Here is a 25654-nt window from a genome sequence, read left to right as displayed (position 1 = left end):
GTTTCTGTAACATTGCTGGGGAGAGTTAGGGGATTCGTTGGGGCTGTGCCCTGAAGAATGAGGGGTGGTTTGTCATCTGGCAAAGCAGGAGACGTGCAGACAGTTCTGTCAGGTGGAGCCAGGAGGGGCAGGGGGGCAACGGCGTGGAGGAGCCAGGAGACCACGGCGGCACCACAGGCTGAACCCGGGGGCCCAGGGGAGCCCCTGTCATTTCAGACCTGGAGGGAGGGGTCAGACCAGCCTCAGAAGGAACCATCTTTGTGTGGGAAGGAGGATGTGCTCATCGCCACCGGGGCTGGACTTGGGCTGGAGTCTTAGCAGCCTCACCCAGGAAGTCGCTGGTCACCCCGTGGCCCAGAGCACTCCCTTCACGTCACCTGGGGCAAGTCTCACGCTCCCAAGTGGCTTTTGTAGTTTGCCTCTCGGGTCGGGTATTTGAGTCGTGAGCCCAGGTGACCACCGGGGGCTGCAGGGCAGTCTTCAGGGATGTCCCTCCGCTGGCCAGCAAGCTGCGCCCCACACCCCAGCTGGAGCCTGCGTTCTGGGAGCAAAGTGGCCGGGCCGCTCAGTGCGGGGGGATTCGGGCGAAGGCACGTGGAGGCTGAAGAGCTTTGCTGTGACTCGGTTCCATCTTAGCATTTTTGCTCTCCTGACAAAGACTTCAGAGTGACAGTTACTGGGGTGATCGGAGTGACAGTTACTCACTGGGGTGATCAGTGTGTCATTGTCCTGCATCCTGGCACATGGAAAGGTGGGCACTGAGCAGCTGAAATAGGTCGCTTCCGTGTCCTGTGGCCCCTGGTGTCTTGGGAGGCCAGTGTGAGGGAGGCAGACGCTGGGGCAGTGAAATGGGTTTTCCTGCAGGGACCTCAGGCCGTCTGTCCGCACTGAGTACCAGGGAAGGCTTTCCTGCTGCTTGTTGAGAGACTGCATTCACCAGAGCCTCTGAGACTCTCGCGGAGTCTGGACGGTTCTGTTGGAGGATGTGTAGAGGCTGACCCAGACCCTTGTCTTCCCCGACTCTCATCTGCAGGGGTTTCTGCTACTTCAACTCCGTGGCCATAGCGGCCAAGCTGCTGCAGCAGAGGCTGAACGTGAACAAGACGCTCATAGTGGACTGGGTAAGACGCAGCTCCCACAGGAGGACAGAGTCTGGGTGGGGGGCGGCAGGCACATCTGCCTCCTCTGGCACTTAGACTTGGGGACCCTAGCTTCTGGAAACCACCTCAGAGATGCGGAAAATAGAAGCCACTGTGTTACCGGTCTCACTCACAGCCACTCCTGCCAATAATGGGTCCCCAACACGTCCAGAAAGGTGCCCGCAGCTGAGGGCAGCCCTTGGCAAAGCCTTGCTGGGAGGCAGGTTCAGGAGGAGGGGGCAGCCGGGACCATGTGCCTCCGTCTGGGCACGTGGCTACGGTGTCTGCCAGAGACCCGTGTGCGGCTTTGCTTGGCCTCACTCCCGAGGAAATGCCCTCCCGGCCTCCGCGCAGGGCACCCAGTGCGCTGCTCACACCTTCTCGCCCGCCCTCCTGGGTGGGTGCTGCTCCTCCCCGCCCCACTGCCCCACAGGGTGGCCTCTGGGCTCCCGGTCCTTCTCCCGCAGGCGGACAGTGTAAGCTTGAAAGGTCCAGGCTGGGCTTCCACTTGGCTAATCGTTGTGGGGGGGGGGGGGGCTTCCTCGGGTATTCATTATTAACTTTGTAATTTTTTAAGAAAAAAGCTCTACCAGGTGGGACTATCATTTGCAGGGCACAGTCCTTCTCAGTTCAGAAAAGAAAAACCAAAAATACAACCCAGGACACCCCACAAGCTCCCGGGTGTGGGCGCTGGTCACAGGCGTTCAGTGGCCCGTAGGCGCCAGGGCGGTGTCTGCGTCTGCAGCGAGGCTCTGGCTGCAGTGCGCCCAGTGCCCGTGTCCCTGAGCCCGTCAGGGGCTCCTAAGGGGACGACGAGGAGTGCTGGGGATGCGGCGGGTGTCACGCAGGTCTTCGCACGGGGTCTGCAGTGCTCGCAGGTGTGGCCATGGCACCTGGCGGAAGCCCCGGGGGACCTCGCTAGGGCGGTGCTATCACCTGCCGCGGGCACAGCGCCGGCACCTGCTGCCTGTCGTCACAGCGGCCGTGGTTCCTGGTGGGTGGGGTCCTGCGTGTGTTGCTCACTGCTCCTCGTGTACAGGGGCCCCCGTGTTTTCTGTAACGGGCACGGGCAACTTTCCCAGAGGTGCTGAGCTGTCCCCTCGCGCTCTGATCCCTGGCACTGTGTGAGGCAGACCCCTTCCTGCAGCCCTCGGGGTCCTGACCCGAGGACACCTGGCCTCACGCCCAGGGGGAGCCCCACTGCCCCCCGTGCTGTGACAAGGAGAAGCAGTTCGTTGGTTTAGTTTGGAACCTGGGGCCCCAGTGCCGTGTGACGTGTGCACCAGCTGCTCGGCCCCACAGTGGCCTCCTGCGTAACCCGGCGTCAGGCACAGTTGACAGCTCACACATGCTTGAAAGTGAGCAGCCGTGGTCGGAGGGTGGAGGAAATGGCTCACTTCTGACACAGCGGGGAAGAAGTGGGCCACCTGGTTTGTCACACCGTGGCCTCCAGGCTGGGCTGGGAGACCACCCTCCTGTCACTGCCAAAGCCCGCGGTCTGCCCTGGTGCCGAGGACTCGCAGCGGCCCCCTCTCCTCCTTCCGGTCCCTGGGCCTCGCCGGCCCACCCTGGGGGGGTGGGGGCGTCGCAGCCCCGTGCAGCCAGCGGCCCAGCAGCGCTGAGCCGGCCCCCCTGCCCGCAGGACGTGCACCACGGCAACGGGACGCAGCAGGCCTTCTACGGCGACCCCGGCGTGCTCTACATCTCCCTGCATCGCTACGACGATGGGAACTTCTTCCCGGGCAGCGGGGCGCCCGATGAGGTGGGCGTGGGGGCCAGGGTGCGGCGGGGCCTCCCGGGGGCGAGGAGTACCCGCTCCCTGAGAACCCCGGGAGGCGCCTGGAGGCCGACGCTGGCCTGAGCAGCCCTGGGCACACAATGGCAGACGGAGGTGTCCTGAGCAGGGGCAGGGGTCGCGCCCTCCCGCAGGTGCCTGTCCAGTGCTCGCCGCAGCCCCACGGACAGCGGCTTGCAGCCTTCCTGACACCTTGAGTCCCAGCCATACCTGCCCGGAGTCTGAGCAGAGGCCCTTGGGTGGGGGATCCCACCCAAGGACACATCCTGTCCCTTCCAGGTCTCCTTTCCGGGAAGGAAGTGGGAAGGGCGGCCGCATTTACAGGCATTTCCCATGGCCTGTGTCTGTAACTTAGCGCAGAGCCGAGGGGGAGGGCGCTCCCCACTGCTCCCGGAGGTCAGGCGGATGGGACGGGGGACCCCGAGTTCCATGGGGCCCAGTGATAAGCCAGTGGGAGCACGGTCCACAGCTCTGCCGCAGCGTCGCTGGGGCGGGTCGCTGAGGGTCTGTGACGTGTGTCTCTGCCTCGCACAGGTGGGCACAGGCCCGGGCGTGGGCTTCAACGTCAACATGGCTTTCACTGGCGGCCTGGACCCCCCCATGGGTGACGCCGAGTACCTGGCGGCCTTCAGGTGAGTGTCCTGGCTTCCGGTCCCAGACATTCGGGGACCCCTCTGGACTCTTGTCCCTGCGTCCCCAGTTCTCATTGGCTTTGACCTTTACCTTCCTTAGTGAGCGTCTCAGACCTGTTTGGGGAGGACCCTCCAGCACCCCAGGGTGCACTGAGCAGAGGGGGGTTTCTGCCACTGCATGTGGAGGCCGCTGCTCTGGGCCCGGGGACCGTCAGTTCCTTCTCCGAGCAGAGGGTGGCGCCGTGGAGGCACCCGGCCTGTCCGCGGGCTGCTGTCCGCGCATTAAGGCAGAAGCAGGAGTGCACGCGGGCTCCCACGGTCAGCACGGGGTGTCAGGTGGCAACGTGCTCACGGGCACTCAGACCTGAGAGGCGACAGTCTCCCGAAGGGGCTCCCTGCAAACGCCCCCGAGCTGGCAGGAGGCGGGAGGAGCCTGTCGGGAACCAGGAGGGCCTCCCCCCACCTGCTGCCTCTGCATCACTCTGGGCCTGGAGCGGCGCTGTAGGCGGGTTCCCCAGCCCGTGGTTGCTCTTGTCACACGGCGCTTTCTCCTAGGATCGCCGCCCTGGCCGAAGGGGCGGCTCGGGGTGGCGGGGCGCATGGCGAAGTCTGGCCGCTCTCAGCCTCTGCGAGGACCCCAGGCACCAGGGCCTCTCTCTCTGACTCCCGTCCTGGAGGCCAGGTTCTGCGAGGGGCGGGCCACCGAGGCCCCGCCTTGTGCTCCCAGGAGACCTGCAGCCTCCTCACCTCGGCGTGGCAGCCTCGTCCCCAGGTCTGCGATGGGAGGCCCTCGGTCAGCTCCCGAGCCGTGAAGCTGGGGTCCCCGAGTCACTTTTTCCTCTGGTCGTGGTGGCTGGAACCCGGTGTTTTTTGGTTCCATCAGATGTGAGGGAACCTGAGCATTGCACTGCCTAGTGTCAGAGAGAAGGAGCTCCCCAGACAGGCAGAAGGCCTGGAGAGCGGCTCATGTACAGTTAAAGACGGGCTTCGTGAGCTGGAACCCGTGTGAGCAGCCACGCGGCCCCCGTCACCTCCTGCCTGAGAACCGGCCCCTAGGAGGCCCCTCGGCAGGTATCCTGATGCCACCATGGGGGTGCAGACAGTGCCCGAGTGAGCGCTGGTGCCACCCGGGGACCGAGGGCCACAGCATGGGCATCATCCGGTGAGGGCAGAGGCGGCGGGACTTCTCTCAGCTGCGGTTGGAGGGGCAGGAGCGCGGTTCTTCCTCTGCAGCCCGGGCCTCTGGGCCTTGGGGGGCGGGGGGTGTTCCTGGGCCTCTGGGCCTGGGTGGGGGGTGCCCTAGGGGCCCTGGAAGTTGCCCCCCGCCCTTTAAGATGAACCTTCCCCTCAGAGCTGCTGCCGACACTCTGTCGGAATCTCCTGCCAAGTGCGGGTGTGATGATGCCTCTTCAAATGCGCTTTTTAAAGCTCAGATCACTTTTTTGAGAAGGAAAATTGCTTCGGGGCCTTTTTTGGTTTTTTATTGATTTTAATGTAAAATAGCGCTTTGAAGTTTACAATTTATGGTTCCCTGGGCATTGATCAGAGGGGGAGGAAGGGTCAGGATTCGTTTTTTCTCTTCCCTGGGCCTCCCGCCGGGGCCCTGCGGCCAGTGTGCGCCACAGAGGGAGCGCGGTGTGGCTCAGACCCCGCCTGCCGCCCTGACTTCAGGAGACCAAGCCCAACAAGAGGAAGAGATAAGAAAATTGCTCCTAATGAAATCCAGGAGCAGCGGACCCAGGCTTTCCCGTGGGCCGGAGAGAAGGGGGCTTAACTCAAACCAGTGGGGCGAGGCTTTGAAGTTTGCTGAGGAGGCTGAGGGGCTGGGGCTGGGGGACGGGGTGCACTTTCCTTAACCCCTTGCGTACCTGCGCCGGCCGCACAGCGGGCCACCTGTCGGCAGTAGGGAACTGCGCCAGGAGCTGTGTGACTCCAGGGTCGCAGGGGTGACAGCGGACCTGCCTGTGCCCCACGGACAAAGCTCCTTGGCCCAGCGGAAGGCCAGGTGCGGCTCAGACGCGGCAGGAGGGTGAAACGCCTCTGGCTTTTGTTGCATCCGTGGGGCGTTGTGCTTCTCCCTGGCTGTCATGTGTGCCAGCACGTGCACAACACTCACTCCCACCGCCTCTTCAGCATGTGTGTCTACGGGCCTCTTTGTGTCCTGCGTGGGAGTCCACGCGAGGACGTTCTGCGGTGATTGTAGACGCAAAACGTGCAGCTGGTCTCAGTTGAGGGGTCTCGTGTTCAGCCGCCTGCCTTGTACCTGCCCTGGGCAGCAGTGGGGACAGGGCAGGTGATCCACACAGCGCCTGCCCCCCGGGGGCTCCGCTGGACCCCAGGGCTGCAGCAGTTCATGCAGCCCCCGAGACAGGTGTGCGCACCTGCTTCCTCGCCGGCCTGCAGGGGTGGGGGGCACGGGGGCCAGGGGTGCCGGGCATTCCCGCAGGAGCTGGTGCAGACACAGGCCCGCCCGTGGGGGCGCCGCCTGCAGGGAGCGTGACCGTGACGCCGACAGGCAGGCGTATCTGTGGGCTCTGAGCAGGTGAACAGGCAGCGTGCTCTGCATGTTTGACATCCGCCTCGCCATAGTTTGGCAACAGTTGGTCCCAGGGTGGGTGGGCTGCACTAGGGGCCCAGGGAAGGAGGACTGCCCTGACCAGGGCCGGACACAGGTTGGGGGGGGGGGGGGCGGTACCAGGCAAAGCACAGGCAGGAGCAGGGTCAGCTGTGGACAGTGGTGTCTGAGCCGGTTTTCAGGAAGAAGCTGGAAAGTGCCCTCTGATTTGGGCAGTTGGGGGTCAGTGGGTGGAGGTCAGGACAGAACGTGCAGAGTGTGTGGGGTCAGATAGCAGGCGTGCTCCTCTGTGAGGCCCGGGTGGGGACAGGGGCTGGGGCCCTGCCCAGAGTGAGGCAGGAGCACAGGAGAGACGATATGGACCCCGAGGCAGAGGCCGAGGTCAGCTCCCTGCAACAAAAGGGCCGGGCGGTGCCTGTGGCTTGAAGGCCATGGGGCTGTGGGGGCCATGAGCAGGGGGCGCAGCGTGGGTCTGAGGCCTTCTGTGCAGAGAAGTCTGCGGAGCCTGGTGGCCACAGCATTTGGAAGTGACAGAGCGAGGCAGGAAGGGGAAGGGCAGGGGCAGGTCAGAGCTGGGAGGTGCAGGGCCAGGGAAACCTCCCCTGCCACCTCCAGGAGGGCTGCGGGGAGAGGGAGGGGCGTGCCCACTCACCAGGTGACCTTTGGGAACGCACGGGGAAGGGGCCACGGGAACAGGCAGCGGGCATGCAGAGGCCAGCGCAGTGGGGCGCCATGTTTGCTGTGGCTCTGACGCAGAGGGCAAGGTAAACACTTGGGGGACAGTCCAGCCACTGGCCCACTGACTCGTGCAAACAGTGGCTTTTGGTGACTGTCTCAAAAGATGGGACCCAAAGCCACAGCTGCCCTGGCACTCGGGCCACGCCCACTGTGCACGCAGTCCTGGTCCTGCCTGTGGTTGGCTCGGCTGGGGTGAGTGCAGGGCGCGGGGCAAGAGGGCTCCCTCAGGGCCAGGGCTGCGTGAGGGCGGCCAGCCCCCGGTGCTGGAATCAAGCCAATGTGAAGCGAGCAGAGGGCTGAGCAAAGCCGCCCACACCTCTGGGCAGGGCCCTTTGCAGCCCTGGGAGCTGCCGCACATCCACGGACGCTGCGGCTGCAGGCCACCCCCGTCCGCAGAGCAGCCCCTGGGGGCCTCCTGGGCCGCAGCCGGCCCTGGCGTTCTGCAGTGCCAGCCGGTTGGGACTTGAGAGGCGGTGAGGTCTGCTAACTGTCAGCTGCCAGGCCCCGGCCCCCCAACGCTCTCAGCCCCCTCCCTTGGGGTGGGGGGGCAGGTGCAGTCAGACGGTGCCTCCCTCCTCCATGGCTGTGTTCTCCGCGGACTCAACGTCGCCTTCCTGCTCTTTGCAGAATGGTGGTCATGCCGATTGCGAATGAGTTTGCCCCGGACATGGTGCTGGTGTCCTCAGGCTTCGACGCCGTGGAGGGCCACCCCACGCCTCTGGGTGGCTACAACCTCTCTGCCAAGTGTAAGTCGGGCTCACCACACACGGGGCCCTGCCGTCTCGGGCCTTCCCCTCGGTGACAACAGGACACTTCTGCATCTCACCACAGACAGGACAGTGCTGGCAACCCCAGAAAACCAGGGGGGCGGGGCAGCAGGACGTTGTGTACCCAGGGCCTCGGGCACCCCTACACCCCTGCACGTGCCGCCCAGGGTGCTGGTGCTCGGCAGGGACTGCGCAGATGGCCTCTCGGGACCAGGACTCCCGGCCAACTGTCCGCCTGTCCTTTTGTTCACGCTGTCGCCCACCTCGAGGGGAGGAGCAGATCCTGCGGACCGTGCAGGGGGCGTAGCCACGAGCAGGTGCAGCTCAGAGCCGGGAGGGAGGCAGCGCAGAGACCCAGGCTGGGGGCCATCGGGGACTGGCGTGAGCCGGCAGCCCTGCTCCTGCCCCCGGAGAGCAATGGCTGTGAAAGCCGCCCTGGCCGCGGGGCAGGTCATCCAGAGGCCTCCCGGCATGGGGCTCCAGTCTACAGCAAGGCCCTGGGTGCCCCACCCCGGCCTGGCCACCCACACCTAGCACTGTGGTGTCACAGCAGCCGAGTCCCCGGGACTCCTCGGGGCTCCCTGGCAGGTCCGTGTGCTGACCGTATGGGTGCAGGCGTCTGAGAGCCTGTCTGTCCCCTGTCCCCTGCCATGGGGAGTGGCTGGGTCCCCAGAGAAGAAAAGGAAACAAAGGACAGCCGTGGTCAAGTGGCCGAGGAAGTGACCAGGCAGAGGCCACAGTGCACTATGCCCAGGCCCCTCAGCGCCCAGCCCAGACTGGGCTCCTTCACGCAGCCTGCATGGTGCCCACCACCGCCCACAGCCCCCCCTGCATGGGGCCCTGTCTGCTGAGGGCCAGCAGGCGAGGGGGCTGCTGACCAGTGTGGTGTGGTTCTCACCGGCTCTTTAATAAACATCAGGCTGTGTGGTCAAGGGTGGTAATTACCATTACCCGCCAGGCATTTCTGCCTGTTGCAGTGACGTGGGTGCAGTGGAGGGACCGTGGCTATTGATGGCAGCCAGACGCGAGTGTCAGGGTCCTGGAGGGGCACACGTGGCATTGATGAGTGTGCCCAGCACACCGCTGACCAGAGCCCCGGGCTTAGGGATGGATGTGGGGCGCCCCAGTGGCTGCCCACTGCTGCCCCATTCCGGGCACCCTGCCCACGGGCCTCCATCCCCACCGGAGAGAGCTGAGGGTCTCCTCCCACAGCCCCTCCCCACCCCCCAGACAAGGTGATTTGCGGCATTATAGAATCAAAGCACTGAAACGGTAATTCCTGCTCTCACACAGATCAAACAAAGTCCCAAACCGAGATTCTCCGATGAATTTATTGCGATCGAACCTGGCTTCCATTAGGAGCCGCTGCGCACCGGCCCCCGGGGTCTGTCCTGTGATGTAACGCGTTTCTGGACGCTTTGATCTGCGGCCAGCGTTGGCTCGCGCACGCCCTGCCCTCCACTTCATCTCCCGTTTCCCGTTGCAGGTTTCGGGTACCTGACGAAGCAGCTGATGGGTTTGGCTGGCGGCCGGATCGTTCTGGCCCTGGAGGGGGGCCACGACCTCACGGCCATTTGTGACGCCTCAGAAGCATGTGTTTCTGCTTTGCTGGGAAACGAGGTAGGAGCACCAAGGCCCACAGGCCGCTGTGCGCAGGCGCAGGCCCCAGGCCTGGGGGGCCCTTCCCTGGCTTCCACTCTGCATCTGACACCCCCCGCACCCCAGGAGCAGTTCGTACACGTCCGACAAAACTGCTCAGTTGTGGCCGGAAGGAGGGAGCCAAGGGTCGTTAAGATGTTTCTCTCAGAGGGTTCAGGACCACGGGCATTGGTGGTGCTCCGTTGTACGTGTGGGTCACCTGGAGAGGCTCACGTCTCAGAGTGTCCTGAAAGGCCACCCGCTGCCCACCAGGTGCTACGGCGGGTTCCTGGAGGGGCGTCGCTGTGGGTCTCAGCGGCCAGGGAGGGGCCTCTGCCTCCTGGGCTCCCGCCAGCACCTCAGGCCAGCTCCGCACGGTGCTCCCACCAGGGCCACACGGCAGGGCGACGCAGCGGCTGCACACACGGGTCTCAAGGGCCTGGACCAGCAGAGGGGACCTGGAGGGTACAGGGAGAGAGAGAGCCGCCGGGAGAGCTGCACTCCAGGGCGACACTGGGAGGACGGGGGGCGGGCTGGGGAGGTGCCACCAGGGACAGCGGGTACCAGCCCACGGAGCGTCTGAACTTCTGACACAAAACTGGACTGAAGGCTTCTGTTTTCAGTTTCAAAACGGAGCCCTTCCCGAACGCTTCAGGCCCGCCCGCAGGCCGTGGGTGTGCAGCCAGGCCCCTCCGGCCCCATGAAAGCTTCCCGAGCGTAGCTTTTGCGCGTTGCTGCGTGGGTCCTAGAAACTAGCCGGCTGGTGTTTCAGGGGGCCTAGATCACATGCAGGGACCCCGGGAGCCCTGGAAGGGCAGCAGGAGCTCTGCCCTCCCTCACCCATCAGGCAAACGCAGCCTCTCCATCACGATGTGCGAGGACCTTCCCCAGTCGGGTCGGGGCTTCCGGGGTTTCTGTTTGGGGCGGCATTGTCTGCACGCCCGCCCGCTGTGGGCCCCCACCAAGAGCGCAAGCTCCTGTTCCGGCCCATCTCGCGCTGTGAGGCCGCGAGCCAGAGAGGGCCCCCCAGAAGGCTGTTGCCAGGGGCCTGGCCTGGCCTGTCTGTGGCTGCTCCCCTAGATGCCCACAGGGAAAACCACCCACAGCGGGCTCACGCGGTGGGGACTCCAGGTACCTTCGGGCAGGTACGCCACGTCCCATACTGAGTCTGACTGCATCTCCCACGGTGTGGTGGGACGGCCAGTTGTAGCCAGGGCTCCGGTGATGTGACTTAGCGCTGTGTCCTCAGACTGCGCCCTGTGATTTACATGAACGGGCAGAAGGTGGGCTGTGGGCAGGAGAAAGAAGTGTGTGGGTAGTTCCAGGCTCAGGGGACAGCTGAGGGGGACCGTGACCTGGTGTGGAGGCTGGTGACCAAGTGAGCCCAGTCCTGGCAGGGTGGTGACACCCACACACACTTCCTGTGGCTGCAGGCTGGAGGGTAGAGCTCAGGGCAGCAGGGCGCACGGCGTGGCCCAGCTCCCAGGGAGCAGGTGGCACACACGGCCCGTGGCGCCCAGTCCCTGCCCCCAGCCGTCCGCCAGGGCCGCTGGCCAGCGGTGGGCGTGGGGCCACCAGGCGGCTGTGTTCCCCTCACAGTCCCGCTCGTCGTGGCTGGTGTTGGCTTGAAGCCAGGCCAGCCGGGTCGCGCGCTCCCAGATCAAACGCTTTTCATTTAAGGTGCCTGCAGCACTTGTCTGCCCTGTCGTCACATGGAACAGCCTTCTCTCTCTTCTGCCGGAGTTAAAAGCCACCTGATACATGTACCTAAATTGTCCTAAAGCTTTCTGATTCTCCGAGTTATTTTAAAATAACAATAGAGGACTGAGTTTTCAACCAAACTTTTTGACATGCTTGCTCTTATAACAAGAAAATGTTCTCTAGTTCTATCAAAAAGCAGGAAGCGCTGGTTTTATCGAGGTCTCTTGAAAACTTTTCAATGCAAGAAAGTTGGACGGAGCCCCATGCCTCTGCCTCACGGGCTTTGAGGAGGGATGATGGGCGGCGTGTGGGGTGTGGGGCGCGGGGTGCGCCCAGCGGGTGGCCAGCAGTGGCCGGTGCTGACCCGAGGGGCGTCTCCTGGTGGGGGCGGGGCCGGCGCTGCGGCCAAGGTCGGTGTGGCTCCTGAGGGCTGTTTTATGTGACAGCTTCAGCATGACTTACAGCTACTGGTGACAGTTGACAGTGAAAAGTCACTTAAGCATCTTGCAGGAGTGGTGGGCGGGGCGCAGGGAGGGGACGCTGATGTGAGCGGTGAGGGCCCTCCGTGCATCTGCGCACCGTCGTTCCCTGTGTCACCGTTAGGGCAGCGCTCTGTTTGGGCCAGTTTTCTCCTTGCTCTTGTGGCACCTCAGGGCCCAGTGCCGCCATCTTCCTCGAGCCAGCTCTGAGGTCAGCGGGGGGTTTGCGGCGGGTCAGGTGGTTCTCACTGGGAACTTGGCGACTTTGTCGTGTTCTTACACTTCACGAAAGGAGCGGCTGTGACAGTGTGCGCGGTGGCCGAGTGGCTCAGCTGGCTGGAGCTTCGTCCCATAACCAGAAGGTTGCGTGTTCGGTCCCCGGTCCAGGCCGTACGATGCCCAGTTGGGACGTGTGCGTCCCTGGTCCCAGCACGCACGCCGGTGCTTCTCTCCCCTCCGCTCTGAGAGTAACGAAAGGGGTCCTCAGCTGGGGGTTTAAGACCCGTGAGAGACACAGGCCCTGAGTCCGCGCAGTCTGCTGCGGTCGGCCACCTCCCGTCACTGTCACACACGCTCAGTCACGCTTAGTCAGTCATGCTCACACATGCTGTCACGCTCAGTCATGCTTGCACAGTCGCGCTCACACTCACACCCAGCCCGTGGAATCTTCCAGAGGAGGCCCACTGAGCGCGGGCAGCCCTTCAGGTTGTTTACACGAAGCCGTCCCCAGCTCGCCCCCTGTAGGACACAGAGGCAGGTGCTGTCCTACCTTCGCTGGCATGGGCACAGGCGTGGCTGTGCTCAGTGCCCTGAGCCCTGGGACTCGGCTTCCCACTGTTCCTTCTGGCCCGCAGGGCCGCCCGGTGGCCTGTTTGCTCTCTGCCTGCTGGGTTGCGTGACCCCTCAGGTCCTACAGACTGCTGTTGAGGGGGCAAGGTCACCCCTAAGTCTGGCTCAGCTGCCCCCCGAGGACGGACCAGGCCACGTCTGTGCCCAGCGCTCCAGCCTCTCCACGTGCCCCCCAAGGAGCAGCGGCTCCGCTCCTTCCACTGCCCAGAGGGTTCCCCAGCCCACCTCCTCCAGGCCTTTCCTCAAACGCTCCCTGCTGGGCGAGGCACGGGGCACCTTTTGACATTCCATTTGATTGACTTACTGATTTTAGCAGATGGCTGTCACCGTCCACCCCGCTGCTGTGACATTCTGTGAGGCCAGCGGGTGTTCGTCTGTTTTGTCTCTGACGTGTGCAAAGTTACATAGGGGTTGGCACTTAGTGGCACTCAGTAAATACCTGCTTACGGAAGGATGAAACCCGATTAGTCGGGTAATACCTGAGACGCCAGGCCCCCCTTCCTGACCCCCAGGCGAGAAGAGTCTCCGGCCGTAGCGCAAAGCCGGGCGCTGAGAGGTGCCCGTAAACGGTTGTGGGAAGAGCGGACTGGGTATGAGCCAGCGATATCCCATCACTCGCACATTATCCCACCTCTGCCCTAAACTCCCTGGTCCCCTGATACCCTTTCAGCTCCCCTTTATTCAGCAAAACCGACAGAAGCACACCGCCGCCCCTGCTGGTGGCATCGTGCTGACCTGAGCCGGCTTCTTCAGTCCCTCACCCGCGGAGTCCTGGAGACACTGGGGCCGCCCGTGCGCCTCCTGGCCCCACCGGGGACTGAACTCCCGCTTCAGGCATCTCTTCTCTGGCTTCCCTGTCCGCCGCCCCAGGAAAGCAGTCCCTAGAAAAGCCTGAGATGCAGCTGAGGACCTCGATCGTTCTGCAGGGTCCTCTTGCCCTTTCCCCGTGGCCCCCGTACTGCCCCACGGCAGAGGTGTGCATGCTCAGGCCACGGGCGCTACTTCATGGCTCCTGCCTGGCCCTCACCCTCCACCCCGACGCCGTGGCCGGTGCCTGGGACGGAGCGACGGTGAGCCTCGGGCTGCATGGGTGCTCAGGGGCAGTTGGCGCTGAGGGTGCCACACAGCGATTGCCGGGGCGGGGGTGGCATAGGCAGTGACGTGGCCACGGTGCTGAGACCTGACCGTAGCGGAGGGTGTTGGGAGGAGGGTGACACGTGACCCTGGAGGGCCACCCCCACCACTGTCAGGCGCCCTGGGGATGGGGGAGTCGCAGAAGAGTTTCCTTGTGGGAAGTCCCCAGGGACTCCCTCCCGTGTGTGTGTGTGTGTGTGTGTGTGTGTGTGTGTGTGTGTGTGTGTACACGCTCTGATGTGCCTTCTGTGTCAGAACGGTCAGTCATTCGTGGAATGAGTTCTTTTTTAAAACAGTTTTTTTTTTTTCAAAAGTGGTGAAGCAAAAGTCCAGCAAAAATAGTAGCGTTGGTACCTGAGGATCAGGAAACCTGAGGCTGTGCCGAGGGCTGAGCTGTCCGGACACTGCTGTCCCGGGGGGCTGGGGGCAGTGGCGCTTTGCTGCCTCGTCCCTTCTCTAGCCTTGGACTCTCGGGGTTGTGCCAGGTTGGTGGTCGCCGTGATGACTGCCTCTGAGGTCAGTGCCACAGAGAGTTGGTGGCTCCCAGGCAACACTTTTGCTCACCTTTGCTAGGTGACGTCAGACCGTTGTCCCACGGTCCTCGCAGCAGGGGGTGGGGCCACCCTCTTCGCCCCGGGGGCTGAGCATCGTTTCATGTCTGATCACGTGGGCTTCCCTTCTTGAGAAGATCACGTCTTTCCCCATTTTCCTGTCTGACTGTATTTGGAAGGCCAGGTGGGCAGCAGGAGCCCCTCTGCGTCCATCTGTCCTCTGGAAGGAGCATGTGGGACAGCCCTGCTGGGCCCTGGGCTCCTCTTGGTGAAGATGTTAAACGGGTTGGTATCTTCGGGTGTTACAGGTCATCCGTGCTGGTTTTCTGTTCTTTCTTGAGTTAATTTTGGAAAGTTACACTTTACCAGTAATCTTTCTGCCAAGTTTCAGAATTTTTGGCAAAGTTAACAATATTCTTACTGTCTTCTCCTGTCTGCTGAATCTGCAGCCTGGTCCCCGTTCGCCCCGGTAGCTCTGGTGGGTTGGTTTGCGCCCCGACCCTGCCACGCTTGCCCATGTGATGCGCTCTCAGCCGCAGGGTCGTCGTCTTTGAAATGAGTACCTGCCGTTTTCTGTATGTGTTCCCTCCTCCTCCCCCTGGGACGGGCCTGCTCTCAGCCACACACACTCCCACTCTTTTTTCGGGGCCGTGCATTTAAGGCGCTCGTGCCCCAGCACCCTGAGGGGCAGCGTTTTCACTGTGTGTTAGTTCCAAGTGTTTCTTAATTGCTTTTTTGACCTATGATTAGTGTTTTTAAATTTTTGGCCACAAGGGCTCATGGTTCTCTCTCTTCGTTCCCAGCTTCTAACAAGTTAGCACTGCGGAAAGAAAAGGCGGCCCAGGGGATGCTTAGCTTGGTGGAGACCTAATGGCGGCCTGTGCGCGGTCAGTCCACACAGACGCCCCCGGTGGGCGTGGAGGCAGGTGTCTGTCCCAGTCGTGGAGTTCTGTTGACAGCCGTTCAGCCAAGCTTGCTCACTGTGTTGTCCACATTTTGGTTTTCTCCGATTTCTGTTCCGTCTAAGAAACACGCGTCACAGTCACCCCCTCTGACGATACACTCGCCCACATCTGTGTTTAGGTCTGTCGGACTTCCCGGTCCTAGAGACGTCATGCCCAGCTCCTCACTGCAGGTTGCCAGGCGCTGTGGCCACCTCACCGCCCCACCCCCGGCCACACGTCTTCCATGCGTAGCGCAAAGCGGCTGTCACTGGGATTGTCACATCCAGGGCCACATCAGTCTGAGTGTGTGTTGGTGGTGGGTGTCGTCCCAGCTCATTTCTGCTACCTGATTCTCTCCGCCTGCCCCTTTCTGTGACTCCCTTTTCCTTTTCTGGCTGGCTCTCAACAGGACAGAGGGCTCCCCAATTCCAGTTCTCCCCTCGCCTAAGTAGGGCTCAGTCAAGGTCCTGAAAAACGCTAGCATATGCCCTTGGCGTGGGCAGCAACCTCACCCCTCCTGGTGTCAGCACGGCCGGACCGCCCTGCCGCAGGCGGCTCGCAGAGGAAGCGCAGGGCGCCCCGGTGCCACGTTCCCGTGTCTCTGGCCACAGGGAGCTCCAGCCCCATCCTGGGGTCTGTGCCTGACAAGCCTTTCACCTCCCTCGTGCTTCTCGCCTGTGACAGCAGGACCGGCCAGGCCCCCGCTGGGGTCGTGCCGTGCGGCCCTGTGGGTCTGGACTTCCTGCCTTTACGCCGTTCTCTCTGCCCCCGTTTCAGGCCGTCAGGCGGTTGTCCCTCCTCCTTGGGAGGGACGCATGTGTCCGGCTTCCCGGGGACGTTTTAAAACGTCTTCCGTCCACGCCCGTTGCCGATGGGCAGGGTTGCTGGGCTCACAGTCCCGGGCGACAGTGGCTTTCCTGGCGCAGTGGGAGGTGCCGCGCCCTGACTTCCTGTCCCTCTGCTGTGAGGCGGTCCCCGTCCGGCTGACGCCGCTCCTTTGCAAACAGTCTGTTTTCTCCAGCTGCTTTGAGTTCCCGCAGGTTCCCTGGGTGTGGGTTTCTCCAGGTCCCTCGGCTTGGGGCCCGAGCAGGGGGCTGATGCCGCTGGTCCGGCCGCGGGCACCTGTGCTGCCACCTGCCCGCTCCCGCGGGGCTGGCCGGAGCCGGTAGGCAGACACTCTCCTGTCCCCATGTCCTGCCTCTGGGTCACTGCCTCACTTGCTGCTGCCACCCTTGTATTACAGTTTAAAACTGGCCATTCCAATAGCTGCAGTCTTTGAGGGTCTAAGCCTTCGTTTTTAGATGCTTTTCCATTTACTCAGAAGCAGCAGAGTTAGCATGCGTGTTTCTGCGTGTCCCCCAGTTTGCTGTGTTGTCACCATCTTACCTGGGTGTGGGGCGTGGTCAGAGCCTCTTCACTAAACCTCAGAACACACTGGAATCCGCTCGTCCTCCTGACAGGCCTTCCATTGCCAAGCCCCGCAGTGGTCCTGCCCGCACGTCCCTCCTGGGCCGCGGCAGCTCCCCGGTCCTTCCCGGCTCTCACAACCCCGGCAGCTGGGGGAGTGCTTACCGGCCGTTTTGTGGAATGTCCCTCCATTTGTTTTTGTCTGATTGTTTCCCCTCGTGATTGCACTGGGGTGAGAGATGTGGGGGACAGGACCCCAGAGACGAAGTGCCCTGCACCCTTCCTGTCCGGTAGGCTGTCCATGGGGCTCATCTGCTGGACTTGACCGTGAGGGAGCACCTGGTGACGGTGGGCTTGTCAGCGTCCGTGTCCACTGTGAAGGTCCCCCCAGTCCCCAACAGCCCTGCCTGGCTGGAAGTCACCTGTGCTGCGCGGCGCGCACTCCGGGGCGGGGCGGGGTGGGGACGTGTTAGCTCTGCTGAGGACAGGGCGTGTGTGATAAACACCGAGCTTCCCGAGGGACGGCGCGTCGCTTCTCCCGCTTCTTTCCTTGGTCGCCTGTCACGTCAGCGTGCCCTCGTGGCTGTGCCTCAGACTCCGGGCCACCCTGAGGACTGGCTTCTGGGCTTGACAGCGGCAGTGCTGCGTGGCGCTGAGCCGGCAGCCACCTGGCAGCCTGGCTTGGGGACGTGTGCCCCACGGGAGGGATGGCCAGCTGCGGCACCGTGCCACGGAGCCCAGCCACTGCAAACGCGGGCCTGCGTGCACAGTGTTCGGGACCAGCAGATGCTCCGGTGACGTCTAAGCGTCTGCCCAGGGCCACGGCTAAGAACAGAATTGCCCCGCTCAGCTCCACGGGCGCAGACTGTGCGCGCCTGCCCTCCCTGGCTCACCCTGCGGCTCTGGCGTTGTGGCCCGGGCCTGTCCGCAGCTCGCTGGGCCTCCCGGGCAGAACCCCCAGGGTCTGTAGGCTCATCAGTTGTTGGGCTTTCCTTCTGCGTGGCGGCCGCTCCGGTCTGGCCCCCGGCCCTCTAGCTGCCTCGGCGTGTGTCCAGCACCCGCAGCGGCTCCTTCCACTCTGGGCACCTCCTTCTGTGCACCTTTCCCCCGTTGTCAGAGGAACGAGGTGGCTGGGTTAGTCCAGCACCGCGTTTAAAATACCAGAAATAGTTCCAAAAAGTAATAGCTCCTCCCCTCACCTTCCCCTGTGGTCAGCATGGGCCCCTCCTGGATGCTGCCTGTCATCCTGATCACACGGGCTGCAGGTACCCGAGAGTCCCCTGAGGAAAATCAGCTGCTTTTGGGAAAGTTTATATAATAAAGCCCAGAGCCACAGCTGGCTTTGTGAAGTCATTGTTCTCTATTTGCAAGCACTCTCCAGAAACAGGTACCGATTGTGAGCAGCCCGTTGTAACGTGCATGGGGGTGGGAGTGCCGTCTGTCCAGGAGTTACACAGTTGCCTGTTTTTGCAGCTCGAGCCTCTCCCAGCAGAGGTTTTGCAGCAGAGACCGAACGCTAACGCCGTCCGCTCCATGGAGAAGGTCATTGAGACCCACAGTAAGTGACCTGGGCTGAGCACCCCGCCAGGAAGCCCTCCTGTGGGAGGGGGGATCAGGACATGCCCCGCCCCCTGTCCCTTGGGTCGCTAGTCCTAGGCTCCTCTCTCTGTCACTGCTGGCTGCTCCTCAGGCCTGCAAAACAGGTCTTGCTTTCAACAAGGTTTGACAAGCCTGTGGGGACAGTCACTGAGCGCCCATGAGCTCCCCACAGACACTAGGAGGGGTCATCAGCTCCATCCTACAGGTCAGAAGACCTTGGCTCCAGGGGTCTCTGAAGAGACTTGCTCCAGACCCTCAGCTAACAGCAGTGGGACTGGGCTATGAACTGTGTCCCCAAGTCTGGTCTCTTCCCCTAGCCAGAGCATCCCCCCCACCCCCCCATCTGCAGACTTGGGAGGGTGCAGGGCCCCCTATTTCCTATCACTGTTCCCCAATGGCAGGTCCTGGGGACCAAGGGACCTGGCACACAGCCAGGTGACTCCTGCCAGCATACCTGCCTGAGATGAGCTGGCAATGCTGTCCTTGACACAAAGCTCAGTTTGTCCCGGGTCCTTAGGATGACCCAAATCGTGGACACTGTCCGTCTAGGTGGGTGGACACCGGGGGTCCCGCCTGTGTTCCCAGCATGAGGTTGGGTTCCCGGCCTTGCAGCTGTGCTCCCTTCCCAAGGAAAAGCCGCTGTGCACCAGGCAACACTGAGAGGCTGGCTGTGAGTCCTGCCCAGCCCTCCCTGCATGGTCCCCTCACTCTGAGGGCACATAAGGGCACCCCAAATGGACCCTCTCAGCACTGTCAGTCTTCCTGTGCCCACCCGCTCCCGGCGGGCACTGGCCATGGAAAGCCTGCTGGGCCCAGCCCCGTGGAGCCCGTAACCAAGCGCTTCCCTCGCCCAGGCCAGTACTGGCGCTCCCTGCAGCGCCTGCCCTCCACCGCGGCCTACTCCCTGGTCGAGGCCCAGAAGTGCGAGAACGAAGAAGCCGAGACCGTCACCGCCATGGCCTCCCTCTCCGTGGGGGTGACACCTACCACCGATCGGAGGTGAGCCCCATGCGCCACCGTGGCCTGCCGGCTGTGTGTGTCTGGCGTGTGCCAAGGGACATCAGCATCTGCTCCTGCATGGGGGGCACCCGGAGCAGGCAGGTGCCCGTGCAGCTCGGGAGCCTGGCCAGCGTGGCCACATCTACATCTTTCCAGTGTGGAAGATCCTTTGAAATGGGGTGGGGGGGATGGGGGGTGTAGCCTTGAACGTGTGCTCCTGGGAACACCTGGCCAGGAGCCGGAGGCAGGAGGAGCTGGTGGGAGGACCAGGACCAGAGTTGTGTGGAGGAAGAGGGACAGATGACAGGCAGGGAAGCCCCTAACCCTCCATCTATCCATCTATCCTCCCTCTTCCTGCCGTGCCCGTCTGCTGCTCCCCACCCACCCCCCGGCACCACTGCAGGCCCGACGAGGAGCCCATGGAAGAGGAGCCGCCACTGTAGCCTCGCCCGCAGCTGCGACCTTCTCGTTCGTCTGTCCGTTGCGAAGCTCCGCCAGGAAGAGTTCCCCTTTCTCTGCACCCTGCTGGGCGTTCTCTCTGAGTCGGCAGGCGCTCCGGGGCCCGCACCCCGGCTCTCACCGGGCAGGGCAGCCTTACACGGAACCCGGGACAGATGCCAGGATGCGCAGACACACCGACACCCAGGGTGCCAGGCTCGCCCTTGGCTCCCTCGAGGGAAGCCACGGAGGGAGGAAGCCTGTGGCAGCTCATGGCAGCCGCCCGCTTTAGTTGACACAAGGAACAGAAAATGGAAATCAAAGATCTCATAACACAAAACAAACTTGATTAAAAACTGGTGCTTAAAGTTTGATGATTACCCACAATTCCACAGTCTCCGTGTAAACCACTCATCTTCTAGCTTACTTTTTCAAAGAGGACGTTTTCTGCGGCTCTGGCCTGCCCCTGTGAGCCAGAGCGGTGTGCAGTGGGGGTTTGCAGCCGGGCGGGGGACCGAGTTGACGAGCGTTTAAGGAAAAAAACTGGACAAAAACAGAAACGTGAGCCTGCAGGAGCCGGCTTTGTTTTCTCAAAGCCATCGGAAGATGCGAGTTTGTGCCTTTTTTTTATTGCGCTGATGGATTTTTGTGGCTGGGTTTTCTGAAGTATGAGGAACAATGCCTTAAGAAAATAATAAACAGCAGGAATGGGTGGGACCGTGGCCTGTGGGTGGTGGGGCGGGCGGTGCCCGCGGGCAGGAGGCCGCCGTGCTGGCCGGGGCTCCCCGCATGAGCGCGGCCGAGGCTGGCGGCTCCCTGGGGGCGGTGAACCTGCCGCCCTTGTTTTGCTTCATTGCTGTGTAAGAAAGTGGAGGTCGTTCCCAAAAAGTGGCAAATACCGTTGGGGGTTTTGAAGTCCAACAAATTTTAAATGAATCCAAAGTGTTCTTTTCTCACACATCATATACCAGTTGAGTATTTCCGTCTGGTTGTGAAGCATGTCCTAGGCACACTCAGTGTTACGATCGGAATGCTTTTATTAAAAGCAAGTAGCATGAAGTATTGCTTAAATTTTAGGTATAAATAAATATATATATGTATAATATATATTCCAATGTATTCCAAGCTAAGAAACTTGATTCTTATGAAATCTTGATAAAATATTTATAATGCATTTATAGAAGAAGTATATATATATATATATATAATAAATGCAGATTGTAAAGGTCCCGGGCGAATGGATGACTTGGGAATTAGCTATCAAGGTGCTTAGGGAAAGGGATCTTGTTTGAAACTCACGTATTTCTGAAGTCCAGATTGCATTGATTTCAGATCGCCAACACATTCGCCACTGGCAACTACCACAAGTTTGTACTTTAATTATTTTCTAACCACCCCCTCCTGCTCCACACCTCCATGCACATACGTAATGAGTTTTTATAGCAAAGAATATAAATTTGCTGTTGATTTTTTTATGAATTTTTCACAAAAAGATCCTGAATAAGCATTGTTTTCTGAATTTCACATTTTTTCTCACCATTTAGCAGTTTCCTGAATGGTAATAATGTCTAAAACTTTTTCCTTTCTAAATTCTTGCTTGTGCATTTTTTAACTTTCAAAGGTGTTTTTTATTGTGTTCACTTTTGTTTATTTGTACAGTGAGCAGTTTTGTGTGTTACAGACTGTCGCCATCGGAGTTCACTCTCAGAGGAGCGTCCCGTGAGCAGCAGCTTGGCTCGGGAGCGTCTCGCAGAGGCGTGACTCCTGTGCCGTCAGAGGGGCTGGACCCGGGCGCCGGGCTTCCTCCTGCCCCGCGGTAGTGTTGCCCGTGTGGAGACGGTCGCTCCCGACACTGAGCCAGGTGGCTTGCCGGACACCACGGGCCGTCAGCGTTCAGGAAACTCATGTTCAGACTTCTCTGACCACATCGTCAGACTAGAATTTTAGCTTCAGTTTTCCAAAGACCTTTTAAGCATGTCAGCAATGCATGGCCTGGCACCGTTCGGGTTTTTCTGCTGCAGCCACACAGCCAGGGCCCGTGCTGCCTGGCGAGCCTGCAGGAACACCAGATTCCCGAACAGGACAGCCAGCCGTTGCTCTTTTTCTCTTTGACAGAAACCGAACATCACTTTTTACTGGTAACTTATTTTTCAGCACTTGAAGCCACCTGTTTCATTCCAAAGTATGGACTGAGTTCAGACACAGCGTGCCCACAGGAGAGAACCCCAAGCCAAGTTTGAGTTCGGTGACATTTACAGGGTAGCTTCTGAGAGCCACTGGCACCGTTGGGTAATGACCAAATGAATCCAAATTTTTGGGTCGTCTTGGTCACCGGAATGCTGTTGTTCAGGTCCAGGACAGTGGTTTGAGGACAGGACGGGGAGGTCTTACCTGGGGCGGGGGTGGGGGCTGCGGGTGGGGTTGACTTCCTCTTCCCTCCTGGCCGCTCTGCTCTGAGGCCCGCATGGCAGGAGGAGCTCGTGTGGGAGCAGCACCTCTGTCCCCAGCACAGTGCAGAGCAGTAGCAGGGCCCCTCCTGGGGACCCCTGCCACCTGCCTGCTTCTGCTGTCCATGACGCTTGGGAAGGAATGTGTCATCTGCCATTTTCACAGATGATAGGCGGCATGGGCCTCCTGGTGGCCACATTCTCACTGGGGGATTTACTTCTGCTCTCATGGGGCACCCTGCAGACAGGCCTTTGTAGCTCACTCCAGCTTCACAGACGTGCAGAAAGCCTTGCCGTGTAGCCTTTCTTTTCTGTGAAGACACTCAGCCCCTCTCCACAGCCACCCATCCAGGGCAGGTGGCGGAGGGCCCGCCCAGTGTGGGTGGGACCCCGTGTCAGGGAGGGCCCCTCTCACCTCCCTCTTTGGTCCTTGGACCTTAGCCTTTTTCTGCTCTTTTGCAAAGGCCTTGAGGCACAGGCCAGGGGTTGGCAAGTGAGCACTTTATATCCCTTCACGGGAAACCCCATGACACCATGGGACTCATGGTGTCAGCCTGGCCCTTCCGGCTTTCCCGCCACGATGCGGCCGAGCCCCACCAGCAGGCGGCCGTTCGGGACCGCGCCCGCCTTCCAAAGGGCCACTTTGTCAATGTGTTTCAGTTTTTCTTTTCTTTAAGTCTGTTTCCAGAGGAAGGACCGTTTTGTCACAGCCTGACGCACAGCGAAGTCTGGGTTGGCAACACCAGCCTTGGGCTTGGTTGGTTTCTATTTTCCATCAGAACATTCCTTCTTTCCTGGTCACAGCCACGTGCTCATTCCATTCTTTTTGTAGACTTTTGGGCCCACGTGTTTTACGGGCATTGATACATATATAAATATACATATAAATATATTACTCTATTTTTTTAAGTTTCCTACACCCGGACGTTGCATGACTGTACGGCCGGCATGTCTTTCTATTGTACACAGATTTGCACGCCGAACTCGGCAGCTTGGGGGAGGAGAAAATGCCTTTGCGGTCCCCTCTCGTGACATTTGCTGATTCAAAAGATGGAGATTTTTCTGTAACACAAACCCTTGAAGGAGATGGGGGGGAATGTTTGCGTCTTATTGAACTTATTCTTAAGAAATTGTACTTTTCCTTGTAAGAGAAATAAAAAGGACTACTTAAACATTTGTCATATTAAGAAAAAAAGTTTAACACTTGTGACATACCAACAATAGAGTTTATTGTATTTATGTGGAAACAGTGTTTTAGGGGAACTACGCAGAATTCAAGTGAACTGCCTGTCTCTTCATTTAATTTGGAGGAATTTTGTTTTGCTTTGATTTCTTTTTTTTTTTCCTTTATCTTTTTGCACCAGCGGGCAAGGCAAGCGTGGCCTGCATGGCCCTGAGGACCAGTTTTTCAGGTGGAGACCTAGCAGACCCCAAGGAGCCCCTTCCCGCACAGCCATGTTGACTTCTTATTCTTTTTAGATGACATATGGCTAAGGTTTCACTTTAAGCCCTCTTGAACTGTACAAGCACTGTGGTTTCAGATCCTGCTTTTCATCGGAAGGAACCTCTTTCTTCCTTGTAACGAAGCCAGGCTTGTTCCTAGCTCAGCTCACTTTATCTCTGACGTGATTAAAAGTCTATGGAAAGAAAAAGCCACAGTTTCTGTTTGTTTTGGGGGGTGTGCTCCATGGTGGAGGCTCTAGTTCCCAATTTATGAAAATGACATGCATAACAGGGGTTGACCCTCCTCACCTAAGCTTGTTACAGGTGATGGAAACCCAGCTGTGACATCACGTCCTACCTGACGCCTCCTCCTGCTGGGGCGGGTTCCCACTGGTAGCAGCCACTGGTTTCTTCTTTAATGTAATCAGTTGTCCGAGTGTCTGGAACTTCCAGTGGGTCATTCCTTTGCTCAGTGGGGCCGGAGGCTTGTTCTTGGTTTTCTTGTTTTGTTCCGTTGGGTGGATGTGCACCGGCTGACGGTGTCCTCTGACAGCCAACCTGCTTCCACTGCACCTGGAGTCCAGTGTTTTGTACCTCGTACAACTTGTTACTCTCGTGGTGTCAATAAAGACAGCGTTCATTGCCCTCTCACCTCTGGTTTCTGTTATGTGCTCTTGTCCGCTGGCTTGTGGGGGTGGCCCCTGGGACCCAGAGCATCAGCGGGTGGCCCTGTCACCCTTTACCTGTACAAGCAGGTTCCACAGCAGTGTCTTCATTTTAAATGTCCAATAATTTAAGTTCTTGCACTGTTTTTCCCCAAAAAATACTTTGCAACTTCAGCGACATGGGCTGGAAATGACCTCGGAGAAGGATGAGGCCAAGGGCCAGGCTTAGCCACCTTCCCACAGCCAGCACACACTCACCCCAGACAGGGAGTCTTACAAACTCCCAACAACAATCCCAGCCTGGCAACACGCAGCCACCCCCGAACGACTCCACTGTCCTTGGGCTCCCATGTCCTGTGAGGACTCACTGGGGTGAAGGATGGGTAAAGACAAGCTGCCAGGCCCAGCTCTGGAGATGTAGCCACTTTCGGGGCTGGCCAAGGTGCTGCGTGCCCCCTTCACAGCTTCTTCCTCTGCCAAGTCCATTCTTTCCTTTCACAGCTGCCACCCCAACGGCACTCACTGGGCATCCTACACACAACCCCTCCAAGTTGGCTCCCTGGGACCCCCTTACCTGGACTGCAGAATGAGGCATGGGCAGCATGGCCATCCGAGCTGACCACCAGACACAGCTGCCCTACTGCAAGCCTGGAGGCCAGTGTGCTTGGAGTTGGAGCCAGGACTTGGGGGGATAGGAGGTTTTGGAGGGGGGGTGCTAGGGGTGGTTATGTGGGAATGGGAACTGGTGAGAGGCTGCAATGTACCCAGGGCCTCTCTTTAAGGTGGACATTTATGAGGACATGTTTACCAATTTACCCAAAACAAAGAGGATCTTATTCTAACAGTTCTCATTTCTGAAACCAACCGAAAGAGTACTTCCAACTCTAGCGCCAGGAGGTTCCTGAGGGCCACTTGTCTTCCATTTTATTAGAACAGAGGTGTTTTATACATCTTTTGGATCATTTTATCTTAAAGTGACTTTTTAACGCTATGTTATGAAGCATTGAGACTTTACCTTTTGAAAATAAATACGGCAACCACATTGAGGAGGGAAACTCAGGCTGTGTGCCCACCATGGAGACTGGATGGGTTTCATACCTCACCTTAAACGTTTTATGTATATTTAAAACTTTATTATTATTATTAAAGAGAGGGGAAGGGAGGGAGGAAGAGAGGGAGAGAAACATCCATGTGTGGTTGCCTCTCACACCCCCAACTGGGGACCTGGCCCACAACCCAGGCCTGTGTCCTGGCTGGGAATCAAACCGGCGACCCTTTGTTCTCAGGCTGGTGCTCAGTCCACTGAGCCACACCAGCCAGTCGCCTTAAACATTTTAATAACAGACACCTGGCAGATGCAGCTCTGCCCACGTCCCAGGCCCCTTCCCCTCCCCTAGGAGGAACCTGCCCTGAAAGAGGTGTGTGGACTTAATGGTCCATATTTTTGCATTTCTGCCACATAACTTTATAAAACTAAATCTCGGTGTTTCTAACATGTATGTATTTATAGTACATGGTGTCACACAATAAATACTATGTTGCTTCTCACCATCTGAGTCCTGATGCGTGTTCCCGAGCTCTGTCCCCACGATGCTCACTCCCTAGGTTGGTCCCTGCTATGCGCCACGTCACTGCTGACCAGTGTCACGGCCTCGCCGTCCCGACAGACGTGCCAGCTGCTGCCAATGTTTCTCCTCAGATCGCACTGGACCAG

General features: G+C 59.9%; 1 protein-coding gene across 1 annotated transcript in view; it reads left to right on the top strand.

Annotated features, from left to right (window-relative positions):
- Positions 1-21210, top strand: part of HDAC4 (histone deacetylase 4) — a 192114-nt gene extending 170904 nt beyond the window's left edge. Inside the window, exons 20-27 of the mRNA XM_090285259.1 lie at positions 1034-1121; positions 2782-2901; positions 3469-3566; positions 7507-7625; positions 9133-9266; positions 17823-17907; positions 18803-18947; positions 19351-21210. Of these exons, the coding sequence (XP_090141385.1) occupies positions 1034-1121; positions 2782-2901; positions 3469-3566; positions 7507-7625; positions 9133-9266; positions 17823-17907; positions 18803-18947; positions 19351-19390 (829 nt within the window). The 3' untranslated portion in view covers positions 19391-21210. The remainder of the gene's footprint in view (positions 1-1033; positions 1122-2781; positions 2902-3468; positions 3567-7506; positions 7626-9132; positions 9267-17822; positions 17908-18802; positions 18948-19350) is intronic.
- The last annotated feature ends 4444 nt before the right edge of the window (positions 21211-25654 follow it).

This window comes from Furipterus horrens, unplaced genomic scaffold, assembly GCF_987537825.1.
Source record: "Furipterus horrens unplaced genomic scaffold, mFurHor1.1.pri manual_scaffold_1, whole genome shotgun sequence".
NCBI lineage: Eukaryota > Metazoa > Chordata > Mammalia > Chiroptera > Furipteridae > Furipterus > Furipterus horrens.
This window is presented reverse-complemented; position numbering and strand designations above follow the sequence as displayed.